Raw genomic sequence first — 20,784 nt, 5'->3', positions numbered from 1 at the left:
TATTTACATAGACTTCATCACTCTATGTGATTAAAAAAGAGGAGAATCCTTGAGAACAGTGGAGAATGACCCTCTCTTCTGTACCTAACTTTAAGAAATAAGGTGGTGGACGTCTCAAATGCCACCAATGTTTTCTGGATTTTTGTATCACAAATTTAAGAATGAAACTCTTGTGCTGCAGAAAACAAGAATGAGCTTTGGATGAGAGATTAAGCAACAGAAAAAAAGAACTCATGTGTAACACAGATAGATGTAGGGAACTGGAAACTAGGATACTACTTGTCCACTGATTTTTTATAGTACCATAGCCACAGCAGATATGACACATAGAGGACAGTGCTTGTTAGTTCTCTTGGCCAGTTTGAGTAGCATCCTCACATACAGTATCCATGTAAGGGCCGAAATAAACCGAAACAAATGTCAAATGAGAGGAAGATAAAGCAGAGAGCAGAGGTCTTTTTGGAATTCCTGGCTGGTGGTCAAAACAGAATCATGGATTCTAGCTTCTGGCCAAGGAGTCAATAAAGACTTGTAGCACTCTTCTCTGCCCTAAATATTCTAAACGGTTTTTAGCTCCTGTGTTCATCATATGGATTTATATTTTCACCTACTTTAAAATTGTGACAAGAATATTGGCAAGTTTTTATTTTTAAAATTTATCTTCTATTAATTGTGAAATTATTAATATATGAAAAATTTTAAAATTCTGTTTCCTTTAACAGTGTCAGTAAGAAGACAAATTTGATTCTGTTAGAAGCCTTATTTTTCTTCCTGTCTTTGGGTTTTTTAATTTTCTTTTTTACCCCCAATTTTACAATAACTATCATTATTAAAATAATAAAACCAAAAGAAATAGAAAAGCTGGTTTTATTTGAGTGTTTTGAAGACATGTGTTTTGAATCATACCATAGGTTACCCCTTTCTTTTGTGATCTTTGTTGTGTGAGTTTTTATTTAAATATTCCTATGATTTGTGCTTTAAAATGGTAGGCAATCTTTTGCTAAGATGTATTTTTTGTATCCTCACATGAATATATCATTTGAATTTTTTGGTTATAACTACCTCATTGACTATCCAAGTCCATTCTGGAGCAGATGAGGGGCTGAGACTAGAAAAGCAATTATGAAAAACAGTTATTGATGCTTTGGTCTAATTCTGTCTTTCCTATTGTCCTACATAAGGCACAGAATCATGTACAGTATTTGATACAGTGAATCACCCCCCTACTATTTCATACCTACTCTCAATGAAAGATTCCTATGCAGTGGACTTGTGGAGAAATTCAAATGTCTATTTTGAGGAGAAGGCAATTCATGTAATGATTACCCTGAAGAAATAGATTGAAGCTTGAGATTTCCACACGTCCTACAAATTTAATTTGTTAAAGTAAAGCCTGGATATCTTCACAAAAATATCAGCACAAATATGATGACTTATCTCTACAGAGATTAATTTTCATTCATAGTTGGATGATTGTGGTGGACCAGCAGGTTTTTGTCAGCACTCTCACACTGAAATTGCCTTTCAATCTCTAGGGGCTATAGGGTCAAAAGTCTGTATCTTACATCCCAATGACTTTAATATGTAGTCAGGTTTGTGGAAACGTTTCCTAGAGCTATTATTGACCCCCTCCCTCTAGGTGCTTCTTATACAAACAGAAAGTGCAGTCAGAAATGATCCAGCCAAAGATGTCCTTGAAATTCCTGTAAAACATCAGTGACTGGAGAATGTCACAGAGGCACATGTCTGTGAAGGACAGAGTTTATTACTCCTGTCAGCCTTCAGTCCATCATGAAAGGAAGTCAGAACAAGAGCTCCAGCAGAACCTAAACGCATGATCTGAGGCAAAAAGAAATCTTGGAGAAGTGCCTTCAGGTTTGCTCAGTTGCTTTCTTAAATAACCCAGGACCACCTGCCCAAGTGTCACTTCCTGTAGTGGACTGCCCTTCCCATTTTGTCCATTTCCCACAGAAAGCCTCATGGAAGCATTATCTCAATTAAGTTTGCTTTTCCTACATGTTATGTTGTATCAAATTCATAACAACAACAACAACAAGGACAACAAAAACCAACAGCAACAAAACACAAAGTAGGACATACAGATCTAGAATATTTCTCAAATTTTTCATTTTCTCAATGTTCAATTTATTATTATTTTAAAAGTCACTGCATTAGCACCTTGTATTTATCCACGAAATGGAAGTTTGGTTTTTTTTAGAAGTAACATCTTGAAAAGAGGCTCTTTCCATATTTGGTTCAGATGTACTCATTGTGTCAGTGTTTTCTGCCAGTGTTGTTTGTCATTGATTTCAAAGTTTTTCTTTTGAGAAGAGCTTAATAGACTGCTTTTCTACTAAGAAGTATTTTTACACAGATTTATTAGTTTTGTGTCTATGGAGCCATGTCTGGAGAACTTCTAGGACTCTGTTTTCTCCTGCCATCAGATGGTCATGATGCTTGCCCGCCTCCCTGCCTTTCTTCCTTTTCATTTTTTTAGATGAGTCACTGGGTGCAGCCCTCAACTATGTAGTCCCCACGGTTATAGCTCTGGCTGGCCTAGACTCACCATGTAGAGCAGGATGTAGTCAAACTCAAAGAGATTCCCCCACCTTTGCCTCTGAATTGCTGGGATTAAGGGTTTGTGCCACCGTACCTGCTTCCCAAAACCAATATTTTTAGAGGACAGTTTGTCTTTAAAGGGTTCCCAAGTATGGTGCCTTGGTTCACTTTGCAGCAGCTGAACCTCGGTGGCTCCTCAGTCCCGATGTCGTCATTAGTGACACCACCACACCTAACTATAAAAAGAATGCTCTTTCTACCTCACGTTGTCACAGCATGGCCCTCAAATTTTAGCATCCTGTGTACCAGAAAAGTGCTACAGATTCAACTCCCTCTGTCACTCTCATTTTGTGCATGAAAGTTGGTTCAGAATTTGAGCATATCTGAGAGCATTGAGATTAAGGCATGGAGTCACAAGGGTGGTCAGGATATGACTTCTCTTAATTGCCTGGTCAGGCTTCAAGAAGAGATTTGAAGGTGAAAGAGCGTATTTGATGCCCTAAAGAGTTTGGGGCAAGATATAAAGGGTCCCTCAGTAAGTAGAAATTTCGCATCTATGTGACATGCTCAGTTGTGAACAGAGAGTAGTCATTCTGCCTTACCCATTTCACTATTAAATGGAGGCCATCTTTAGCTTGAAGGTACATTTTCATGTTGCTACTTCTAAATTAAATTTTGAAAATATAAAATAATTTAGAAAAATGTTTTTACCTATTGTTGATTAAGTTTTTGAACTTAGGCATTCCTCTTGACTTCTCCCTCACTAGAAGATAAATGTAGTTCAAAAATTATAAAGTTTTCAAACAAACTACCAGCATACTATACACATTTATAGAAAATAACATTTTATAAACATGCTAATGCAAGAACTGAATATATCTGGGTATTCCACAAGACAGTGATAAAACTATATTAGTAAAATATGAAAGAGAGTGTATGGAACATTGAACATTTCTAACACAGACATTTCAAATGTCATCCTATTACAAAAGTTATTTAACATAATATTGATTAATGATCAGTTTTCAAAATATTTGTACATGAAAGACTGCAAATGAATCATATGCCTTTCTTCTGTTCACATAAAAATGTTATTTATGCTATTAAATTGTGATGAAAAGTCTATAATTATTATTTTGGCGGTATCTATTTTAATTTTCTCCTACACTGGAATATAATAGTTTTATGAACTTTCTTCATGGATATATGTATCTTTATTTGGTACATTATAAATTTCTCAGATGGATAGTCAGATAGATGAATAAATGCAAGAATAGATGAATATTGATCTAGTTTATTAATTTCATTCAACATTTTTATGTATTCTTATTACATTTTTCTATCTTAAGGATAACTTTGAAAAACTGATTTTTTTTCTGAAATGTATTCACTTTTCTATAAAAAGAACAAACATAACCTGAACTGAAGAGATGGGTTAGAGATGGCTTACGATCACTTTCTGCCTAAACATGAAAATCTGAGATAGTATCCCAGTACTGCTGGCCACACAAACCTGTAATCCCAGAGGTATGGAGGGGGGAGACTGGAAAATCACTTGGACTTGCCTGCCACCTTCCTAGCTTCAGCATCAGTGAGAACCCTTTCTCAAATGAATAAAGCATACCATGCAAATATTGTCTGGTTCCCTTCACACACACACAAAACATAACTCATTGCTCTCATGAGGACTGAACAGGGAATACACGTATTTCTAACATCCAATCTAGTGTTTAGGGAAATTGTTTTGCTAGTTAACTGCACTACTAGTTCATTTGTTCTCTGATTCTATTAGTAGGTTAATATCAGTGCTAATCGTATTGTCTAAGTCACTTTAAAATAACCTCTTCAAGTCCTTGCTAACTACAGTGTTTGTGCTTAAAGAAGTGGTATATGCTTTACCACTGGGCTTAGGAGGAGAGATGGATAGCTGTCCACATAGTATGGTCTACATATTAACTTCTAAACCGCCAGGGACTCAAAAGAGACTTTCTATCAAGAAATGTAACAAACAAATAAATGAATCAGTCTGTTGTGGGCCTAAGTTTGCACAGTAATGATCAATGGCCTAAGTTCAACCCCCCTTTTCAGCATTGCTCCAAAATATATTTACAGAAAAAGAGACTTCAGAGTGATTGAGTTGATGGTTTTCTATGAATGCTTTAGTGGCAATATGTGTCTATCATTTTATATGTCAATTGTAACAGATTGGGTACAATGTAGGTTTGAAGCTCTCACTAATGTAGTCTTCCTATTGTAATGAAACCCTATAAACAAGGGCAAGCACCGTGTTCTACAAATGTACACTTGTTGTTATATACAAGCCATTATATCTGATGAGTGTCATCATGACTGCTCTGCTGTGGATGGACCCTTGAGAACACCACCAGTTGACTATCTCTTTATAAGATTTTACTATTTTTAAGTGTGTGTGTGTGTGTGTGTGTGTGTGTGTGTGTGTGTATGTATGTGTGTACATGTATCTGCATGCTGTAGATGTAAATGTAGGCTATGGGGAGCCCAGAGCCACGGGCTCACTATGCAGCTGGAGTTGCAGGCAGGCGTGAGCGACCTAACATGATCCTGGGACCAAACTCAGGTCCTTCTAAGAATATTCTGTGCTCTTAACCACTGAGCCATCTCTCTAGCTCCCACAGAAACATTTTTTTGAGTTTAAATTGATATATTATTTTAGAACATATTGTAACTACCGTTAAACATATCTGATACATGCTATGAGACACCGAGATAAGCTAATATCTAGCAACAAACAGATCTAAGACATAATAGATTACCTTCATAAGTCATGTCAATGTACTCACAGATTTGCTGAAAAGAGATATAAATTAATCATGGCTACATTCAAATATTTTAAAGCAAATCCTTTTATATAAATTTGTCACTTTATTTTACTTTATAAAATCAAAAGAGATTTAAAGTCATTAAAGATCTTAGTCGTACCCTCCTGCTTATTAATAACTATCTGTTGCCCTCACTAACGTTCCGTTATATTACACAATATTTTCTACATGTATAGAAACATATTTCTTAAAGTGGGAAAACCTATGTCATTCCAACGCATACTCTTTACCACAATAGGACGTGACAAATTTAATTTGTATGAGAAAATTCATCCATGTGTATTTTTTACTGTAATATGAATGTATATGAGCGAATAAACATAGATCTACCACATTTTTATTGAACTTTTAAATCTTTACCGAATCTCCTTCCTTTAATCTTCTCTTGGAATGACTAATATGACTGTATAGCTTGCCAGCTTTATGGTTGAATTGAACATGGACTTGTTTTAATACCAATTACTTTTGCTGCTGGGAGGAGCTGACTCTTTGTGACATGGTCTGAAAAATTTACTTCACTAAAATGTAATTAGTAATAATAATAATAATAATAATAAATAACAATTTGTAGCAGCAGTAATAGTAGTAGTATTAATAGTAGTAGTAATAGCAGTAGTAAGAGTAGCAGATAAGCAGGCCCCATGATTTCAGTTTCCACATCACAGGTTTTATTGCATCAGTATTCACACATGTGCAAAAATTACCATCAACAGAGCTAAGCTCTGCTTGCAATCATCAGACTGATTCTTGCAGTTTTCACTATTGTCAGAAAATGTATACAGTTTATATATTGTTCTTTTATTCCATCTACTAAAGACCACAAATTCATAAATTTATGTCCCTCAAAACCCCTCCTACATAATTGTCATCCAAGTTTCTTGGGGATTTCGTTTTCCCTAGATGCAGGCAAACACTGTTATTAGCATATCTAAGCAGCTCCCTAGTTTCTGTCCTGCTTATGTTTCCTTTTTGCATTCAGTGTCAGGGCATTTCAAAGTTTTCCTGTGACATTTTTGATGCCCCCTTTTACCTTTGTCCAACTCTCCATTTTCGTTGTGAAAGATAGCATACTACTTTCTAAAAGCCCACATCCCTTTACTGAAAGAAGTAGATTTATTTCTTTTGATTTAATATTGTGAATTCTTTGCAAGTCAAATGTGATTCAAGAATTGGTTCTTGCTATTCCTGCCCTTCTGCTGTATATTGTCCATGAGCTGATTATTGTTCTCCCTGAATCCTATGACTCACATATACTTAGAAATTATTTCAATATGACTTTTCCATATTTTCTGCTACCGTGTCTTTGTTACACTTAGGTCTATTTCCATGGTTACCTTTTGCATTTATTTTCACCCTTTATTATGTAGATATGGTAATCTCTTTAGATCTTTTAATTTAACCAACATTAGTTTTACGTTTATTCTTCATGAATCCATTTCTTGTTCTCAACCCCCTATATTTCTCTTCCCAATTCTCCATGTATCGTTATGCATGACTCCCTCCCACTTGGGGTACATCTGCTTGAAATATTATTCTTCAATATGAAAGAAGAGGGTGTGAATACTGAGGATTAATGGTTTATTCATGAATGCAGGCAAGAAGTGAATTAACTAAAACTAAGGATATATGAAAGTGCCTATGGAAGCTCAACAGAAAGCTAATTTTAAAATATAATTCAATACTTCAGTGTACTGGTACATAATTTAACTCACTCTTCAACTTGTAATTCCAAGAATTATTTTTATTTTCAGACATCCTAATTGTTTCTTTTAATGTTTCTCTTTAGTTTCAGTGTATCTATTTATTTTTGTCATAATCATTTAAATATATCAAATTTATGACGTTGTTCCTTTTTGCTTTCTATCTGTAATCTTTACATATATAGTTAATGTTTTAAATATCTGAAGATCGTGTCAGGCTAATCCTATTTTTAGTTAGATCTCCTGAACTTCACTTGCCAAGATTTTTATTACTTTTTCTTTTTTTAAATAAAAGTTATCTTTGTAAATTTGAATTTTGAAAAGATGTAATATTCAGATATTTTTGTGCTGTGGTATCCCTATGTGGCTCTCTCCAGGAATGTGAATAGTGGACACTTTTATACATTTTATTTTTAAAAGCCTTAGATTAACTTTTACATTATTTTTTCACATGGACATTTCCCCAACTTGTAAAGTAAATTTTGAAATAAAAGAGATGTCTATTGGCTTTTAAGAGAGACCAAACGTTTTCACTCACAATTTAGGATTCTGAGACCTGCTTTAAGCTAGGATTTCAATTGATCATGAGGCTAAGGTTTAGACTTGTATCATGCTAGAATCATAATCTTAAGTGGTACTACAGTACTGTATCCTTCTCTATATTGACATTAATATTCCAACTTCTCCATATTTAGGCAAAATATATGTTTATATATGCAAGCACCAAGCAAATGCATATTTCAGTCATTTTTGAATACCATTTTCATTAATCTTCAACTTTTTACACTTTTGCCAACAGATTAAAAAATTTACTATTTGTTTCTTTTGTGGCTATTCTATTGCTAGAACAATTTTCTGTTGATCGTAAACTTTTGTTAGTGTTGTTCTTTACACACTCCCATGCATTCTTTTGTTCCTTCTAGGGCTGTGCCATCTAAACACAGAATTTCCAAAACATCTCCCAAACCTATTCTAAGATATTTGTGAAAAGAATCCTTTTGAGATTCTTTCTGTTTTTCCAAGCTTGGAGATCTGAGTTTTGTATGATCTAGAACATTCCAATGCTCCCCTCTCCCACTGATCTGCTATAACATGACTATTTCAATCACATTATCCTTATGTCATTTGTTTCTAGAAGCAAGTTAAAACCACCTAAAGTGATTTTGGATGTTTCTGTGTTTTGAGAAAACACAGATGGCCGTTGCCTTTTGATAGGTACACTCTGGCAAATGTACTATGACTTGAAAATCCTTTAACCCAGAAGCACATATAATATGCTTGGCCTACAGATCAACCACAGTGTAGAGTACAACACCTGAAATGTACTCAGGGCTCCTGTCAGCCTACAGCTGAACAAAATCATCTGAAGCTAACTTTCTAATGAACTGCTGCATATCTCATATGACTTCTTACATACTTGTACCTAAAAAGCCCTCTGGCAGCCCAAGGGCAGTGTCTGCTGCCGTTTCCCCTTCTGACTGTCACTGCCCAGCAATGTTTGGACTGAAAGTGAATGCTTCTGAACCCTGCATAACACTGAACAGTTTCAGTTAGAGGTATATTGACACAGCCTATTTGCTAGCATTTATTGGATATTTTTGAAGTTTGTGTTTAATAACATTCCAAGCATTTTTCCAACAACTAAATAGTGAGTATGATCAGGTTGTTTGCTGTGCCTAGGGTATTCATACATTCATTCATTCATTCATTCATTCTCTACAATGTATTTCTAAAACCTACAGTCTATGTGTAATAAAATTCTAAATGAAGATCTTAAATAAGTAGCCTTTGCAATATTTTTAATTTACTGTATATAGGAATAAACTTGGGTTCAAGATTTAAATAACTATACTAGGTATTGCATTAATTATTCCTAAGGCCAGGATCCCTCCCTATCCAGGGTTATTGCTCTACAAAGTTTATTGTCTCAAAGTATTACATCTATGCCCCATCTAATGTTCCTCTACCAACAAATGTAAAAAAAGGAAAGTAAATAAAAAAAGTTAAATGTAGAAAAGTTGTAAGAAGCATACAATCTATACTACACTTAGACTTATAATGTATTTATAGCATTGGATGTTTTAAAATCTGACCTATGGAATATACCAAATTAAAAGTGTTTTTGCTACACTTACTCCAAATATATGTACACGTATACAACTTTAATATGCATCTACTGCATATCTACTAGAAAGCTGACATTCACTTACATATTAACTATTCTGATTTCACTTAAATAATTTATTGAATCTACATTAAACAGTACCAAGTAGCAAAATTTGTATAAATAAAAGACATTCTATGTCTTTGAAGGAAAAATTCACCCATGTAACAGAATTCCTCTACATCACTAAACCATTTTATAGACATGATAAATATACAGTTAACCACCGTGATCTAATGAGAAGGACTACTGAGATAACAAGAAAAATGTCAAAGTGAAATAAAAGCCATTAAAATAAGCAATCTGTTCTATGAGAGTCCAAATCCTTGAGAGACACAGATAGTAGCAATATCTGAACAGTCTCTCCCAGTGCATGCAGTACAGCACGAGCAACTTTTAAAAGCATCATTTCCTTTCCATATCAACAATGAATTTTAGACAGAATAGCTGGCATGAATCAGATTTCAAATGAAAAACAGAATGAGGAATGCAACCTTTGATCTTTCTCAAATCTTTCCCTGCTGTAGTATCATTAAATGTTCTTGGTAATGATCATGGCAGTATATGAAAAACTAAAGTGTTCTGATTGCCAGTCATAGTAATTCTGACTTTCCTCTGCCTCTTGCTGCATTTGTGAAGTGTCTTTCGTTGAGTAGTATAATTTATTTCTCATTAGGATGTAGAAATAACAATTTCAGGCCTGAAGTTGCCACATATTAAGGTAAAAGTAAAGGCAGAGTTATTGTAATCTCCTTAAGGCATCTTTTCTAAACCCGGATTCCTAAGATGTTATTACCTCATCATCTAATTTCCTATGAATATCGGTATACTCCCACACATTTGGACAAAAATGTCAAGTCCATTACATAGGTTATTACCTACATGACTTTCAGATCTCAGTGAAAATTACTTAGCTAGAGTCTTTGAAATGGAAAGAAGGAAGGCAATATTTAGGTAAGAGTCAGGAAAAATAATGTACTTGAAAGTGATGTATTTGGGAACCATTCTCCTAAGTGGTACATGCTAGGCAAATAGAGATACTAGGAAAGAGAAATATTATAGTCATTTATATAATGCCATTCATATAACATTATAATAAATTTTAAGGAGACAAATTGAGCAAACTATCAGAAGCAATAAAAAAGTAACAGGCCATTGATCCATTTTACATGTTTTATGTAGTTGAAGTAATCACCAAGGTAAAATATAGTTTTCTTTTCCCCAGTATAATTGTGACAGGAAAACATGTGATTTGCTTTCATTCGTCATTTTTTTATTTTGTAGAATTAACCTGTAAATATTTCTAAGTATTCTGTTGAAAGATTTTAAAGCCAAAGTATATTTATGTGAAGTCAAGAAACCATGATTACGTAGCTATTTGTCAAAAATAAAAATCCATGATGGTATTTTAATAGAATACAAGAAAAAACTGAGTATTTTGATACTAATTTTTAATTGTTAAATGAGCACTAATGTAAAACAGGAGAAATATTAGCAATAAGAGGCTCTAGCTATTATTTATCTTTTAGTGTAAGGCGTGCAATGTAAGTAGGCACCATTGCTGCCTATATTGGGCACCAGCAGTGCAATAGTAAGAAATCAGAGATATGTGTCTTTTTGTCCAGGGGCCAGTGAAAGACCTGTATTTCATGTATTCCTCCTAATATGCACTGGGCACTTGACGCTACAATAAAACATAAGTTCAAATAATTTTAACATTTAATCTGGTAGTGATTTCACTTATCTGATGCTAGCCACTACTTTCTGCAGAGAAATGACCTCAGGATTTTCTTAGGTGTCAGAACTACACCGAAGCCTTTTTAGTAGGCTTCACGATGCTCTTGGAAGTCAGGGAGGCACATTTATTATAGTTAATTCTTTTGCAAACATAAAAATGCATGGCAGTGTTTTAACAGAACAGACCTAGAGTATTTAGATACTCATTTCAAATGTTAAATTCATATTAATATAAGGGTGGAAGAAGGAAACAGTGACTGCAGTAATCACATTCAGGAGGCTGGAGAGAGGAATCATGGTTGTGAGGACATCATAAAACAGAAGTGTTTGTGTTAAACTCTATGTGAGCAGAAGGTATATGGATATTCTAAAACCCTGAAGACTGATTTGATTTTAAATTTATTTAGTTATTTCTCAGTTCTTAAGGAAGCATCTTCTTGCCTATTCTTGTTTGGCCTTGATTTCATGGTTTTTACACCATCACATTCCAAGTACTGGGGTTGCTGGTCTACCTCAGCAGGTCTGGCTCCCACAGTTAGCATGAATTCACATTTGGCTCCGTCTATTTCACTGTTGAAATTTGTCTCCTTTTCACTATATTACTTGAATTATGTTTATGTCCCAATGTCTCTGGTTTTATGACAAGCATATCTATCATTCTCTGTCCCCTCTCTCTTTTGCTTTTTCTCCCTTACCCTCCCTCTCTCTGTGTATATTTATTTCTATGCCTTTGTCTCTCTGTCTGTCTCTGTCTCTCTGTCTGTCTCTGTCTCTACCTCTCCCTACCTGTCCTCTTCATATCTCCCTCCCTGCCCTCCCACTAGCCTCATGAGCATGCACATGTGGACATGTAAATATGTGGGTACTTTTGTGTTTATAAATGTTCAGTGTGTGTATGTGTACATATATATGTGTGTGTGCATGTAAAATTTATTATTTAATATAATTAAAAATATTTACTTTATATTTATTATTAAATATTTTAACTTATCATTGAAATTAAATTAATTGCATTTAAATTTAAATTTAATTAATGAAACATAAACACTTCAAGCCTGCTGAGGGTTAGCTGGTGTATTTTAGAAAACCAGCAAAGGTTAGCTGGTGGAGTTCAGAAGTTAAGAGATTGCTGGAAAGAACCCAGATGTCCTTCAACAGAGGAATGGATACAGAAAATGTGGTACATCTACACAATGGAGTACTACTCAGCTACCAAAAACAATGACTTCATGAAATTTATAGGCAAATGATGGAACTAGAAAGTATCATCCTGAGTGAGGTAACCCAATCACAAAAAACAAACAAACAAACAAACAAAAAAAAACAAAAAACACACATTCTGTGTACTCACTGAAAGGTGACTATTAGCCCAAAAGCTCAAATTGCCCATAATACAATCCACAGACCACATGAAGCTCAAGAAAAAGGACAAGCAAACTGAGGATGCTTCAGTTTTTCTTAAAAGGTGGAATAAAAATATTCATAGGAGAAGATATGGAGACAAAGTTTGGAGCAGAGACTGAAGGAATGGCCATTCAGAACCTACCCCACCTGGGTACATATACGTATAGCCACAAATCCAGACAATATTGCTGATGCCAAGAAGTGCGTGCTGACAGGAGCCTGATAGAGATGTCTCCTGAGAGACTCTGCCAAAGCATGACAAATACAGAGGTAAATGCTAGCAGCAAACCATTGAACTGAGAACGGGGTCCCTATGGGAGGAGTTAAAGAAAGGATTAAAAGATCGATCCATGTTTATCACCCTGTACAAAACTTAAGTCCAAGTGGATTAAGGACCTCCACATCAAACCAGATACACTCAAACTAATAGAAGAAAAAGTGGGGAAGCATCTTGAACACATGGGCACTGGAGAAAATTTCCTGAAGAAAACACCAATGACTTATGCTCTAAGATCAAAAATCGACAAATGGGATCTCATAAAACTGCAAAGCTTCTGTAAGGCAAAGGACACTGTGAGTAGGACAAAACGGCAATCAACAGATTGGGAAAAGATCTTTACCAATCCTAAAAGAGATAGAGGGCTTATATCCAAAATATACAAAGAACTCAAGAAGTTAGACCGCAGGGAGACAAATAACCCTATTAAAAATGGGGTTCAGAACTAAACAAAGAATTCACAGCTAAGGAATGCCAAATGGCTGAGAAACACCTAAAGAAATGTTCAACATCTTTAGTCATAAGGGAAATGCAAATCAAAACAACCCTGAGATTTCACCTCACACCAGTGAGAGTGGCTAAGATCAAAAACTCAGGTGACAGCAGATGCTGGCGAGGATGCGGAGAAAGAGGAGCACTCCTCCATTGTTGGTGGGATTGCAGACTGGTACAACCATTCTGGAAATCAGTCTGGAGGTTCCTCAGAAAATTGGACATTGAACTACCTGAGGACCCAGCTCTACCTCTCTTGGGCATATACATATAACAAAGACACATGCTCCACTATGTTCATAGCAGCCTTATAATATAATTTATAATTTAATATTATAATTTATAATAGCCAGAAGCTGGAAAGAACCCAGATGCCCTTCAACAGAGGAATGGATACAGAAAAGGTGGTATATCTACACAATGGAATATTGCTCAGCTATAAAAAACAATGACTTTATGAAATTCGTAGGCAAATAGATGGAACTGGAAAATAACATCCTGAGTGAGCTAACCCAATCACAGAAAAACACACATGGTATGCACTCATTCATAAGTGGCTATTAGCTCAAATGCTTGAATTACCCTAGATGCATAGAACACATGAAACTCAAGAAGGATGACCAAAATGCGAATGCTTCACTCCTTCTTTAAAAGGGGAACAATAATACCCTTGGGAGGGAATAGGGAGGCAAAGTTTAGAACACAGACAGAAGGAACACTGATTCAGAGACTGCCCCGCGTGTGGCCCATACATATACAGCCACCAAACTAGATAAGATGGATGAAGCAAAGAAGTGTAGGCTGACAGGAACCAGATGTAGCTCTCTCCTGAGAGAGACAGCCAGAATACAGCAAATACATAGGCGAATGCCATCATTAAACCACTGAAATGAGAACGGGACCCCCGTTGAAGGAATCAGAGAAAGAACTGGAAGAGCTTGAAGGGGCTTGAGACCCCATATGAACAACAATGCCTACCAACCAGAGCCTCCAGGGACAAAGCCACTACCTAAAGATTATACATGAACTGACCCTGGGCTCCAACCTCAGAGGTAGTAGTGAATAGCCTAGTAAGGGCACCAATGGAAGGGGAAGCCCTTGGTACTGCCAAGAGTGAACCCCCAGTGAACGTGATTGTTGGGGGGAGGGTGGTAACGGGGGGAGGATGGAGTGGGGAACACCCATAGAGAAAGGGATGGGGAGGGGTTAGGGGGATGTTGGCCCTGAAACTAGAAAAGGGAATAACAATCGAAATGTAAATAAGAAATACCTAAGTTAATAAAGATGAAAAAAAATACTGAAGGGATTTGCAATCCCATAAGAACAACAATACCAACCAATCAGAGCTCCCAGGGACTAAACCACCATCCTAAGAGTACACAAGGACAGACCCATGACTCCAGCTGCATATGTAGATGGCCTTGTTGGGCACCAATGGGAGAAGAAGACTTTGGTTCTGCCAAGATTGGAGCTCCCACTGTAGGGGAATGTCAGGTCAGGAAGGTGGAAAGGGGTAGGTGGTTGGAGAGGAGGAACACCTTCATAGAAGAAGGCTGAGAGGGAATGGGATAGAGGGTTTATGAACTGGAATCTGAGAAAGGGAATAACATTTGAAATGTAAATTTAAAGTATCCAATAAAATATGTAAAAAACATAAAAATTTTAAAAACTTAATTTATTTAAATAAATATTAAATAAAATGCATATTGTTAAATAATTAAACAAATTGATTATTTGATACACTATTTAAATAAATTTATTATGACATTTATAAATAAAATGTATTTATAGAATGAATTAATTATTCAAAACCTTAATTATAAACTTAATCGTAACACTTATCCATACTCTTTTACCCTACCCTACCATTAACCCAACTTCTATCCCTACTCCAATTCCTATCGCTACCCTAACATCAACAACAACACCTACCCCTTATAATTTATATATATATATACATATATATGTATATATACATATATATTCACACATTATATATTCACACACATATACATACACACACACACACACATATATGTATAGAGAGAGAGAGAGAGAGAGAGAAATTGGGGTATTTAACAACTAGATTAGGGCTACTGTTTAATGAGACCCTCCAGTGTGGCCCAGGAAGTCTGTTACCTTAGTCTTAGTGCTAGGATGACAAGCATTTCTAAATTCTCAGCTTTCCACATGTGGACCTCAAATCCTGTCTCTGTCCTAGACAATGCTGGAGTTATAAATCTGGACAAAAAAATTGGGAACCAAATATTAAAATAGTGTAAATACTTCAAAATTCGTGTCTGGTCAAAATAGAAATATAAATTTGTTTACACATGAGGCAATTTATATTATAAAGAAAAGAAAATATCAATTTGCAGAGATTACAGATGAAAATTAAATATGACGTGGAAAAATACTAATATGTTAGACACAGGAATAACCATATGGCTTTAAGAGAATTCCAATGTTGGAGGATATTGGAGATCATGGGCCCGTGGGCCTTTTCTGAACCATCAGTTCGTTAATGCCAACTGGGTACTATCTGTTTTTCCCATCCTTTAAAGTTGATAGATATGGTAGGTCTCTGTGTGTTTTTATACTTTTTTCAAATTAACTAGTGTTAAAAATTCCAAATTGAAAACTACAAATAAGTTGGGAAGTAGCTTATAGAAATGTAACTATTAGTTAGATTAAAAAAGCAGCATTTGGTCACCCGAAGTGTAGTATGCCCAAGAAGAACTGGCTTTAGATGTTTCATAAGAAGTCCACAGAATGTATGTGATAACATTGGTGGTTCTTTTTCTGTAAAGTATTCTAAGATTCTAAGTAAGCTCTTCTTAAGAGAAGATGTTGACTATGACTCTATGTTTTCTTGAATGAAAAGGCCTAATTCTGAGAAATCCACACATCTTTAGGTGAACCATTTCTGTTGTCTATTAATAAACATAATACTATTTTTCCTGCAAAACTCTCAGTATTGAAAGTTTGCTGACCTGCTCAGCACATTACTTTTTTCTCTGATTATTTTTAAGTTTTTTTAATATTCAAAATTATCAGTTTTTATTATATGAGTACTGGCTTCTGGATTTATTAGATTGTTAAAATGGCTAATTGGATTTACAATGTCAATTACTTGTCTTTTATCATATTGTTGTTATGTAAGGGATAGAAAAGAGGTCTTTTTATTCAATTGGTTTAATTGACTTTAATTGATTTAGTCTCATTTTTAAAATCTCATTATTTTTTCTCGGTTTTTGCTCACTTCTTTTGATTTGAATTCGCGGTGTCAAAATCTTTGTAAATATATGGTAGCAACTAAACTGACTTTATTAGTAAATTAATTAATTTCTTTTTACAACGTGGCCTCCCTCAGAGGTTAGTGTTACCCTTGATAATCATGTTTGGCTCTCTGAATTTAGAAAAGTGCTACAGTGCAGACACACAGAAGCAACTTTTAGTAGTAACCCTGCTTTCTATCATTCACAGAATGATATTTCAGAACATATGATGGGTTTTAATATATGCCATCCAACAGTTCTCCTGGGTTTATGGTGGCTAGAAATTCTGCATTTCAGACAAGTGAGGTTCAGATATTAAGAAGTTCTCCTTAATATCCTTAGGAAGTTATAATCACGATATTGATTTATCTCCTGTCTCCTATGCCTTTTTAGAGGGTTAGAGTTCTGGTCACACTGGTGAATGGGATATAATACAAATCAAGCTCAATCCATGATATGTTTCTCATATTCCCTTTTACATCTTTCACAGAATTTCCAACCTGTGAACCACTGACTCAGTTCCTATGCAAGAGTGGGAGATGTATCAGCAACAAATGGCACTGTGACACTGGCAAGTATCAAGTGCTCCCTGCACAGCAGTGAACAGGTTGGGGCCCAGCTGTCTGGGCTGCCTGGCCTCCTTCAAAGGGAATTGCAAACAAACTTGCACTGCCAAGCAAAGTGGCTCAGAAAGGAAGTGAGTGGGAAGTTGGCATGTTATTGGGGATCAGCATTAAGGATACTGGAGCATGATATTTGTCTCATGGGATTCTGACAGAGCTTCATTTTCAGATATCTACGTCCGAAGATGAATAGAGGAATTAACGGAACTACCTGCACAATTCAGTTTCCCAAAGCATTTACGTAACATTGGCAATTTATGAATCATTATGGAATTTTCCCGATGATCTTAGCTCTTGTCAACTTGTGTTTAAACACAAGTATTTTTCTTCTGGCAGTTAATTATATCACTATGCCTTCTCATTCTAAATGCAGGTCAAAAATTATATATTATTTAATGTTGTTTAGCTCACTGTCTTCTCGTATTTCCGTCCTTTCCTTCTTGCTATTGCCGATACTGAGCATAAATCATTTTTAATGTGAACATACAGTTTCTATGTATGTATCTAGACATGTAGGTAGCAGGGGAGGAAAGGACTATAAATCATCATGTCAGAGCATAGAGACAAAGCCCCTGTGTGGAAGACACAGCTATAAACTTTGAGGCACAGAAATAGTAGCTTTGAGTAAGAATTTCAGCACAATTCCATTGCGCTATATTATTTAACCCTCCCGTAGACACCACCATCTGCTTGTGGCAGTCAGTTAGTTGATGGCTACTTACCTCTAAAGGAATTAGATATTTCACCTGCAAAATCCAACATCGGTGCTTTCTTTCTACTATTTTAGCATTGGCTAATAAAGCAGAAGACATGTAACATCTGAGTAGCATGCCTCTTGTTTGGAAATATTGGTGACGAATTCATCTTTCCTTTTCCAAAATCATGAGCCAGTCCTTCATAGGCTACTACAAATGTAATGAACCATTCTTCCACTTTACATTTCATGCTAGCTTTCAGTATGTCTTTCCAGATGATGACTGTGGGGACCGGAGTGATGAGGTGGGCTGTGTTCACTCTTGCCTTGATGACCAGTTCAGATGTGCGAGCGGCCGGTGTATACCAGGGCACTGGGCCTGTGATGGTGACAATGACTGCGGAGACTTCAGCGATGAGACACACGTCAACTGTACCAGAGAGGGTCAGTAATGTGACACGCCTGTGAACTCTCCCTAGAGTTTGATATGTGTTCAAACTACTTAGAGCTCTTTCTTAAATCAGACACCAATGGCGCATCACATTAAAAATATACACATAGAACAGAAAGAACAAATTAGCCAAGTACTCTGTTATTTATTTTTTCTTTCTTTTTTCCTGGTTTCCTGCTTCCATGGTATCCACTGTCCGTTGTTTCTGTGCCCTTCGCTTTCGAAATTCAGAATATTTTGTTACCATTATACTAAACTTATACGAATTTTAAAGGGTCTCAAAAGGAAACAAAAATTGCACAGAAAGTATGGTTATCCTTTAATATTGTACCAAATCTGCTTCCTTGAGATTTGAGATAAGCATTTTAATAAGTCTATCTCCCCACATTTCCATATCCAGCTGATTGACTATTCTGAATAAAGAAAAAGAAAGCAAAAAGCCCGTGACTGTAGTCCTCAGTATGTCTGTGATAAACCAGACCTTGTCAACAGCATACATCACATTGTAAAACACCATCTACCATCAGGCATGTTAGTAAGTGCCTTAGGCTTTTATTGCTTTGAGGAGACACTGAGGCTAAGACAACTCTTATAAAAGAAAACAACTAATTTGGGCTGGCTTACATTTTCAGAGGTTTACTCTATTACCATCATGGTGGGAAACATGGCAGTGTCCAGCGAGATATGGTGCTGGAGAAGGAGCTGAAAGTTCTACATCTTGATTCATCGGCAGCAGAAGGAGACTGTGCCACACAGGGCATAGATTAAACATAAGAAATCTCAGACCCTGTGTGCTTAGTGACACAACTCCTCCAACAAGTCCACATCTACTTCAATGAGGCCACACTCCCTAATAGTGTCACTCTCTATGGGTGAAGCAGCCAAACACATTACTCTATGGAGACCATTCCTGTTCACACCACCATAGTCAGTTAAAAACAATATTATAGTCACAAAAGTATGTTAGCTCATAAAACAATAATATTGTCATCTTTAACATTTAACAATTTCTACTAAGAGAATTTACTTATTACTTCCATGAATGTTTATTGGGTACTAGGGGGTAACTGAAATGATTGAAAACCCATGGACTCCCTCTAAATAGATGGCATGCACATGGACAAACACGAATGTTCTTTATTTAAAGTGTTGGAATCTGGAGAATCAATCATATTGTGAATGTTTAGTTTTCCAAGGCTTACCTGAACAGATAATCTGTCTTCTCCAAATATTTGACCACTCCCATGATTGCTAGTATCTCAGGGATCTTCTTTCATATGGTGTTCACTCTGTCATTGGAAATAATGGTTAGCTGTATGCTAGGTTTTCAAATGGAGGACCATGGCTTTTGTCAGAATTTGCCCATTGATTCATTTTTATTTGAACTTTAAGACAAGAATCATAGTAATGATTAAAATATGGCTGTTGAATCCCTGATCCCTGAGGCAAGGAAACACAAGAAAATTTACTGCTGGTCTTGACATTATTCATAATTTGGCAGGTGGATGGGTAAACAATAGAAGCTAGAAAGGAAGGAGAAATTTACTAAGGAACTTTTTCATGTGGATATTTGAATTCAATTGTCTTCAAATCAGGAGGATATTGAATTATTCATAAAGCTAATATTAAATATTATCTGTCTCTTATTCTCTAGTATGCAATAACTTCATGTCCTCTCTTCATTTCTTTCTCATGACTCTCTCAATGGATTTGAGAATATAGAAGATGAAAATCTTTGTTATTAAACAGGCATAGAGAAAATTTCTATAAGGTATTTTTATTTTTAAGATAAATATTTGAAGCATTCATCTAGAGGGTGGTTGACACCTCATTACTGCACTGCAGTTCAACTCATCTACCCTCCTCACATATGTCTATTCTGGCTTCTCATAGGGTGTGCATCTGTGACCTGCTGGCAATGCACCATAATATTCTATGAAAGATAAATTGCCCCAAGTTAACTTACTTTCATCTGAGAAATAGGATTCTATCCCTCTTTTCTATGCTTATTTGTTGCAAGTTAAAGAGGACATCATTGCACTTTAAGAACTTTGAAAGGAGCTGTCAGCCCTATAAATACCCCAAATCTCATGTAGACTCTAGAGAGTGCTTCCAGTTGGGTTATCATAGTGCATGCTTGTATTCTACAATTCAGTTTCCCCACATGTTGCTGTCTTGAAGGCCAAATTTTCTGCGTGACCTTCTTATGTGGTACGACAGTAAGGAAATTGTTGAATCTACATTATTCATTGACATGTTTTAAGAAATATATGAGAGAGCTCAACTTATTTTTAGTTTTAGTTTTGAGTTGTAAACTATATAAGGATTCTCTAACTAAACATGCTACATCATGAGGACTGGTCACAGGAAATGAATAAAGATGACATTCTAGGATGGCTTTAGGAAAAGACGATTTTATTTTTCAAAGTATTTTAAGTCATATTCATTAGTTTCATTATTATTTTGATAATACTTTATGATATAGAAGTTATGAAATAATACTGACATATAGTGGGAAAATTATTATACATGAGATACGTGATGCTA

At 35.7% G+C, this 20,784-nt stretch overlaps 1 protein-coding gene across 2 annotated transcripts in view; it reads left to right on the top strand.

Annotated features, from left to right (window-relative positions):
• The window catches only part of Lrp1b (LDL receptor related protein 1B), a 2,085,328-nt gene that overhangs the window by 1,271,630 nt on the left and 792,914 nt on the right, over nucleotides 1-20,784 (top strand). For both annotated transcript variants that reach the window (XM_087654909.1, XM_087654910.1), the window contains exons 19-20: nucleotides 16,960-17,040; nucleotides 18,063-18,230. In XM_087654909.1, coding sequence (XP_087511035.1) covers nucleotides 16,960-17,040; nucleotides 18,063-18,230 — 249 coding nt within the window. The remainder of the gene's footprint in view (nucleotides 1-16,959; nucleotides 17,041-18,062; nucleotides 18,231-20,784) is intronic.

This window comes from Rattus norvegicus, chromosome 3 (assembly GCF_021556685.1).
Source record: "Rattus norvegicus strain SHRSP/BbbUtx chromosome 3, alternate assembly SHRSP_T2T, whole genome shotgun sequence".
Lineage (NCBI taxonomy): Eukaryota > Metazoa > Chordata > Mammalia > Rodentia > Muridae > Rattus > Rattus norvegicus.
Note: the sequence above shows the minus strand (reverse complement) of the source record. Positions and strands in the feature narration are given on the sequence as shown.